General features: G+C 43.6%; 1 protein-coding gene across 7 annotated transcripts in view; it reads right to left on the reverse strand.

Moving 5' to 3' along the window:
• Positions 1–8,157, reverse strand: part of FOXO3 (forkhead box O3) — a 141,237-nt gene extending 133,080 nt beyond the window's left edge. For 6 of the 7 annotated variants that reach the window (XM_025211399.1, XM_025211397.1, XM_025211395.1 and 3 more), the window contains exon 1: positions 7,925–8,135. In XM_025211399.1, coding sequence (XP_025067184.1) covers positions 7,925–7,987 — 63 coding nt within the window. In that variant the 5' untranslated portion in view covers positions 7,988–8,135. Of the gene's footprint in view, positions 1–7,924 lie in introns of all 7 variants that reach the window. The other variant, XM_025211400.1, reaches the window with a different exon arrangement.
• Between the last annotated feature and the right edge of the window lie 6 nt (positions 8,158–8,163).

Here is an 8,163-nt window from a genome sequence, read left to right on the forward strand (position 1 = left end):
TTTTTGGTGTGTTTAGCCGATAATGGTTACCGATAATTATGCCTTCTGGCCAGAGCCCTGGACACCTGGGTTCCCTCTCCCTGTGGAGCCAGGGCCCCCAGATGCCTGGGTTCTTTGCAGAAATGGCAGGTTTCCCTTGCAGGTAAGCGGCATTCTAGCCTGCAAGAGGTCCTGCTTCGGGTTGCTGGGAGCAAGACACAGGGGGTGCCACATGCATATGCGCGGCTATGTGCATGCACAGGGCCAGGAACAGAGCCGGACAGTGTGAAAAGCAGCTCCCTGCAGGTAACTCTATGGAAGAAAGGGGTGTGGGGGAGGGAAGGGGAGCAGAAGGGAGCAGATCAAGGCCCCCACAGTGAGGGAGGGAGTGGGGTAGGGGCTGGGGGTGCTGCCCACATGGGACCTGGAGCCGGGAGCAGGATGGAGCCATAGGTGGCTTGTCCATGAAAATGAAAGTTTCATATTCTGCCTTTCCATGCATATCTCCCACATCTTTAGTATGGTGCCCCTTGTCATCCTGGTAAACAGTGCTGGTCAGCCCAGGAGCTGCAGCATAATCTTGTCCCACAAACAAGCCCAGAAATGCTACTGCAGGGAATGAAACCATACCTACAAAAGTACCTGTACCTAGCTCCAGAAACAGCTGATCTCACTGTCCTCCTCCTCATCTTCCTCCTTGTTTACATCCCATTCTCATTCTCCTTTTGGTGTGGCAGAAACTGAAGAAGGGGTAGCTGTAGCTAAAGCTGCTGCGCTACAAAAACTGTAACCAAAACTGCCCAGAAGACCAGTGATTGGCTTGAAAGGCTCCAGGCACGGCAGATTCCCAAATACCAGAAAGATACAGCGGAGAACTGTTACATCTAGACCTGTCTGTTAGGAACCTGCTAGGCACCCCAGAGACCCCCAAAAGAATCTGATTTTGGGATAACGGGAAGAGAGGAACAATGGGATTTTTAGAGTTTGAGATTTTGAGAGTTTGATCCCTGGACGTAAATGCCTTTCAGTTATCTGGCCGATCCCAGCATCACAGGGACAATCCCACAATGCATGTTGCCTCACAGAAGTGCAGAGGAGAATGGGATATCCACCCACAATTACTATGTTCATACTTCAAAGGAAATTCTAGGCAATGAAGAAACAGTGTCTTATTATAAGTGAAGCAAAAGTTGTCCAGTTGTTTGAATGGGCTACCAAGTGCCAGTTTGTTCAAAGCAGTTAAAACAAAGCATCCCACTTCAAGGTAAATCCCCTCCTGTAGGCAAACCCTGTGTTCACATTAGGTGCTAAGTGGTGTTTAAAAACATATGAGTTAATATGCACTATCTAAGGACTTTGCTAAACATGCTTCATTTTCCTAGCTTAGAGAAGACTGAAAAGTGCAGGGTGGGGGGGATGGTTGGGGACATGTACAAAAATAAACAGCACAAGTTGGTAAAAGAAGTGCACAAAAAGAGGAAATAAGTGGTTAAAAATAATTCAACTACTAAATTAACTGAATTAACCATGGTGGTGCTGAGCAAGCATTACTGAATACACTAACTCTTTCCTTACTTTAACATTTTATTTTGCTAGTAAACCACAGTAACATGCATGTATCATCAGTCATAACTAAAGCCACATCAAAAGCATCCTAACCTGAGTGTTCCCTTATCAGGTAGGCCCACTCCACAGGCTCAGTACTTATCAAGAACTTTGCATGTGCCTTCTGTCATGGGATCTACAGAGACTGCTGCCTATCTCCACTGCGAACGAGAGAGTTCCAGTTTTTCTTTGAACCAGTTTTCTTTGCAAAAGGAAACATTAAAAGGAGAACACTGAGAGTTTACCTTCGATCAGCCAGATTCAAATAGTCTTAATACCATCAAAAGAAATTAAAGCCGCCATTTCATGCACTGCTCTTGGATATCTTTTATATGACAAAGATGGAAGGAAAGGTCTTACAAAGGTAGGAGAGAGGCAGGGAAAAACATTAGTCTAAGTTACAACTTGCATTATGCAACTTTTTCAGTTTCCACCTTGGAAAGCTGCCATTACCAAGACCAAGACAGTGGTCTCCTACCTTTTTAAGTAGGAGATCACCTTTGGCATTTAAAAGCAACCCAAGATCTACTGTGAGCTGCTGCCACTTGCCCTCCCCCCGCCCAGCAGGTAAGTCTGTGGGAAGGGGAGGAGGTGGGGGAAGATCGAGGCAGAGGGAGAAAAAATTATTTGGGAGCGCACCTCCCCAGAAGGTAAGTTCCACCAGGCCAAGGCCCCACTCAATTTACCCCTGCTCCTGCCTCTGCAGCACTGTCCCTTACCAAGGGGGCCTCAATCTAGCCCCCACCCCTTCCCTCCCTCATGGACTGACTTGCTGGGCTGGGGCATGTGCATGCATGTACGCAGACACCCCAGCCTCAGATCAACTCCAAGAGGCTCTGAGATCAACCGCAAAAGGCTCTGAGACCTACCGGTGGATCGAGATCCATTAGTTGGTGACCACTGCACTAAGACCTGTAGTAACTGTATTGCAAATAAGCAGCAATCCTGGTAGAAAATTTCCAATGCCTTTTTTATAAAATAGTTGGCAAACAAATTCCTTTGGGCACCTTGCACAGGCTTGTGAGCCAAGAAAGTGATTTACTCACTCCTCATTAGTTTTCCTCATCTGCAGGACAGTCCCTCTAAGCCCCACTCCCTTCCCTCTCCTCCCCCCCCCCCCCCCCCCAGCCCAAAGTACATATTCCCATAGTTTGGTTTGGTTTCACTGTTACTCTTCTATCCTCCTCTTCTCAAACTTCATGAAAATGGCTCTGCTGCTCCAGGGGGATTTAATGCAGCTCCCTCCACAACCAGTCAATTAATCCTAGATTCAGAGGCAGGAATGTATGCAACCGTCCCAGCTCCTGCTAGCCTCAATCAAAGGACTGCTGCTGAATTTTGAATTCTGGTTTTCCCAGGTCAGCAAAACCGTGAGGCTAACCCTAATTATTTGCATTTTAAATGCACAGGCACATGTATAGCATTCCACAGTCTCCCTGGACTAGGAAAAAAAGTAGTAGCAACAATAAAAGATGGTAGCATAGTTTACATTCCAATTTTAGCTAACCTAAACCATACATTTCAAGACAGGCAGATATGGTAGCTGGTGTGAGACCTAAATTCTCACCCTTCAGTTGTACACCTTAACTACGGTCCTGTATTTCCAATCATACTAATAAAACAAAGAATTCCAATATTGTACAATCATCTAAGGTAGCATTTTGTTCTTAACAATTTCAGGAATATTAATTTTGGTAATTTACTGTAGTTCTAAAACCGGTAAATAATTTTAAAACTTGCATGTGAGTCCAGTTGGTAGAAAGACTGCTCTAGGCCAGTTAACAGTTTTGCTATTTGGGCCAAGCATAGAACTGGTGTCAGCGGCATCAACTAAGGTTATAAACTTGCATCTTGGGAGCCACTCTTGGGAATGGCCTTCAGCAAGTAAAGGCCTTCCTCACTAGCATACCATTGGGGGAGCTACCCAACACCTCTTGCACCTTTAGTAACAGTTCCCTGGATATACATGGTAGAAGACAGAGCAGGGTGGCACCTTACAGACTAACTCTATAAAGACCCTATCCTGCCTTCTGTCTCACCTCAAACTAACATGGCTAACTGTCTCACTATACATTATAGAGAAAGTGAAAACTTAGATCTAGGTTATTCAGAGACCTAAAGCAGAGGTCCGTGAAATAATGAATACTGTGTAAGATGACAAAGGTCATCAGTTTATGTGCTTTAATGCTTCTATCTTCTACTGGAACTTAAAAAGAAAATGGAAAAGATTTATCACTTTGACACTGAAACCTCTTCTTCTCATCTAATGTAAAAACTGTGTCACCTGTCCATTCAGAATTTGGGGCCAGAACTGTCTTCTCTTTATTTTGTTTGTCTCCATGCACTATAACAGAACTTACTAAATAATTCGTTAAAGCATGGCATGCTAAGAGAATGTTTTAGCAAAGCACTCAGTATATATGTAACTTATAGCATGTGAATGATTCCACCAAAGTCGCAAAGGGCTATTCGTATACTTAAAATTAAGCTTTTGTTGAAATGCTTTATATGTTAGTACCTAAAGTGTCAGATTACAGTTCTCTGCCCAAACTCTTCTAAGTGAATTATTAAACCACTTTAGAACTAAAAAGTAAGAATAGAGGGGAAGGCTGGAAAAATTACCCTTGCTACTATTAAATTGGAAGACGGGGTACCAGAAAAGTTAAGTACAGCAGAGTAAAACTGATACATCTTAGTAAGTTTTAGTCTCCTGCTCCTGTTAGAGCAAGAGTGGGAACCAAGATTGGCTCCCAAAGAACTGGAAAGGGAAGAGAGTGGTGCTGTTCCCCTCCCAAAAAAGGACCAAACTTGAATGTATCTTAGCATTCCACACAGATTTCTCAGGTTTTTTTCATTCTTCTCTCAGCAGTAGAGACTAGACCTCCACCTGCGCCTTATTTTTAAAACCTAATGAACTACAGTAGAAGCTAGTCAGTAAAAGCAAAGCTGAATTAAAAGAAGTTCTTGTACACAACGTCGTTTTCTTAAAACAAGTTTCCAAAAAATTTTTTAAAAATAGCAGCAGCTGGTATTTACCTTTCATAAGGAAGATAAATGCAACAGGTGGAAAACAATTAGGCTTGTGATGCAAAAACAAAGCAAAGCAAATTGTCTACATTTAAATTCAAGGATTATTGGTATCTATGTATAAAAGACCAGTTTCGCAGTCTTAGGATAGTACTCAGCCAAGAGGAAAATAGTCCCCCTAGTGTACTCTTTATGTAGGAAGGACTACATTTCACAGGCTACTGTTAGAAGAAATCACAAAAATAACATTATGGGGAGAGATACCAAAGTATCTGCAGAAGCTACAGTGAAACTAGGCACTCTTCCAATCCATACACAGAGGGGCTTGTAGTTTCCATTTCAGGGCATATTAAGCAAAGAAAGTTACTGAGTCCTGAACATTTTAATAAAGTTAATAAAAAGCAATGGTGACAGTGATTTTGTGCATGCACAGTTTTAGTGCAAGACTCTGGAAATTAGATACTCTAGTTTACAAAACTGCCACAGATATAAATCTGGTGAACAAGAAACTACAAAACACACCTTACATATAATTCACTTAAATGTGTGACATTACATACTGCAGCATGCACACTCTCCCTCAAAGATTTTTTCACAGAAAACAAGAAGTTAAAATGTTCACTTTTTTAACTATCCACAAAGCAGTGGACAGGTACCGAGTCATGTATCTGAATCATTGTCTAATGGTCTAGAAGTGTACAAGGTAGTGTTAAAATGGCTTGCACATGGATATACTAGAGTGCACGGCATATGTTGGGTCTAAGGAGATTTACTGTGCTATTCTCTAGTTACCCATCAGCCAATATTAGATTAGCTAACGTTCCACCAGGGCATGGGGAGCAAATCAGCCTTAGTGTGTGAACCAGGCAAACCTTATCTGAATGAGAGGAAAAGCAATATTTGCCTTCCTAATCACAACTGAATATTCACTTCTGCTTTAATACTATAGACCAAAAAAACAAGCCAAACCAAAACACAGCTGCATGAGAGTCACAACTTTATAACTTTTAAAATAATTGTTTTGGGAAGAATAATCCCAGCTATTTTATAGCTTATGTTTTTATCACAGGTATCATTGGAAGCGAGATTAATATTTGATATATAATAATATGTTTGATGAGAAAAAATCTTCTTCCCTTTGTTTAAAATGACAATTTTCCATTGTGATGCCAGAGGGGAATATCATTGCTAAATGTGCTCCTTGTCTTCAAAAATGAAATGATTTCTGGAAAAATATTTTAGACAAAGGGAAAAAAATTATGATACAGAAATATCTACCAGACTTGAAATGTCTGTTTCCCTCTGATTTCCAAACATCCAGCATGAAAAACTGGTATCAGTCACAAAGCTGTTACACATAAGGGAAACAAAGCTGGTAAAAAAAAGATAGAATATGTTTTAGGTACTGAAGAGAATAAAGAGCCTCTCTTTAACAGCAGTGGCTTTACACAAATTAATGTTCTAATCAAGAAGCAGATCCTTAAAAGGACCTCTAGCCCCTGCAGGAATTAAACTCATCATCAGGCTGGGATGCCTGGCAAATTATTAGCACCTGACCTCTTCTTTGCCCTGTTCACCAGGCCTCTACCACCCACAGGCAAAATACACACTGATTGTTAAGACAATCAAATGGGTCACCATCAGTGGTAAAGACAACTTGCCCTCAACACAAAGCAAGATTCTGAATTTTTACCACGTATATATGCATCCTCTGATGAGAAAGTTCTGAACTAAACTCAGTGAAATCTCAAAGGAACCAACTTTTTAACATTTTAATTAGCTCCAAGTACCAATTAATGCTGCTCAGAAATGGAATCAATATCAAATTAACAGTATAAATTGTCAGAAAAATTGCAACTCTATTAAGCATACTAATCAATGCCAGCACTGCATTATGGCCCAAATCCTACTTCTCCTGAAGTCAATGGGAGTTTTATCACTCATTTGAATGCAAGTGGTATCAGGCTTTTTGCCTTACAAACTTGTTCTTTTGGTTGGTCTGAAACAGTTTCCTGAAAACTCAAAAGTATAAAAGACTGGCTTTGTCATAACAGATATGATATGAAAACAGCTGAGGTCTGAAAACCATACTTTGCAAATGATAGCAAGCTACCACAGGAAAGCCAGGAGTGTCATATTAGATTTCTACATGGTGCTTGTACTGTCTCATAAAAATGTGCTATGTAAAACAGGCCTCAAAGCTTAAAACTACATCTGTGGCTTTGAAACTCGAGGCTTGAATTTGGAAAGCTACTGGTCTTGTTTTAATTAAAACATTTCTCCTGTGTCAAACGCAACACAAACACTTCTCCTGTAAAGTTCCATTTGGAAGGGGGGAAGTCGTTTACATACCACCCTTATCACGTCTCAAACATGAGAATGAGTTTTGGGAATCCTCCAGCTTAGACTATTTTCATGTGATCTATCTCTGCCTAGTATGCAAACTCTACCCAGTGTGAGAAAACAGAAAAAAGGTGATGGGAAATGTCATTCCTCATCGATCGGATCAAAGTTCCTCAAAAAATCCTCCTCCTGGCATTGGGTCAGATGCTCAACCGTAAAGACTTGCAATACTGGCACCGAGCTGCTACTGAAGAGAGCCAGCCTTTTCCTCCTTGCTAAATAGCCACCCTGCATCATGCCAGTGACACTGCTTTCTGTGCAGCTGGAATGCTTAAAAGACGGGGCATGTGTCATATGCACAGAAGAACACGCAATAAATACTGAAGGCAACCAGTTTTGGGGGGGGAGCGCAGAAAGAAAGAAAGAAAGAAGGATGAGAAGGAAAGGAGAGAAGGAAAGGATGGAAGACAGGAAAGAATGAAGAGAAAGTAGACAAAGAAAGAAAGAAGTTTGGCTGTCTAATATTAGCACGGGAGTGTGTGTTCTTTTAAAGAAAGGAGCTCCAGTTATAAAAACAAAACTGCCTGGACCCCATGTGCTTTCAAAGGCAGGAGGTAAACAACCTGCAAGAAAAGCGGATCCTGTCTCCCTTCCCTCTGGGTCCGGACCGGATCCCGGCTGCTCGGACGAGTGCCCAGAGTGAAGGGGGAGAGAGAGATGGGCAGGGCGGTGTGTTTCTGCAGCAGAAGGGTCCCCCAGCTGCCCTAACACGTAGGAAAAGCCAGACAACTATCAAGGGAGGCGGGGGGGGGGAGAAAAGTCTCTGTTTGGAGGAACTCCCCAGCGGCTGAGGAGAGCAGGTGGCCCCCGCCGCCCTCCCCCCGCTCGTCTCGCAGGGGCCGGGGAGGGCGCCCCTCAGCAGCAGCAGCCCCCAGCCCAGCCCCTCGCGGGTCGGGTGCCCCGCTCCTACCTTCCAGCCGGCCGAGCTGTTGCTGTCGCCCTTATCCTTGAAGTAGGGCACGCAGCGCACCATCCAGTCGTAGATCTGCGAGAGCGTGAGGCGCTTGTCCGGGGCGCTCTCGATGGCGCGGGTGATCAGGTCGGCGTACGACAGGTTGCCCCACGCGTTGCGCCGCGACGAACACTTGCGCGGGACCGAGGAGGCGGCGGCAGTGGCGGCGGCCCCCGCGCCCGGCCCCGCGCCCAGCC

This window comes from Alligator sinensis, unplaced genomic scaffold (assembly GCF_000455745.1).
Source record: "Alligator sinensis unplaced genomic scaffold, ASM45574v1 scaffold962_1, whole genome shotgun sequence".
NCBI classification, from domain to species: domain Eukaryota; kingdom Metazoa; phylum Chordata; order Crocodylia; family Alligatoridae; genus Alligator; species Alligator sinensis.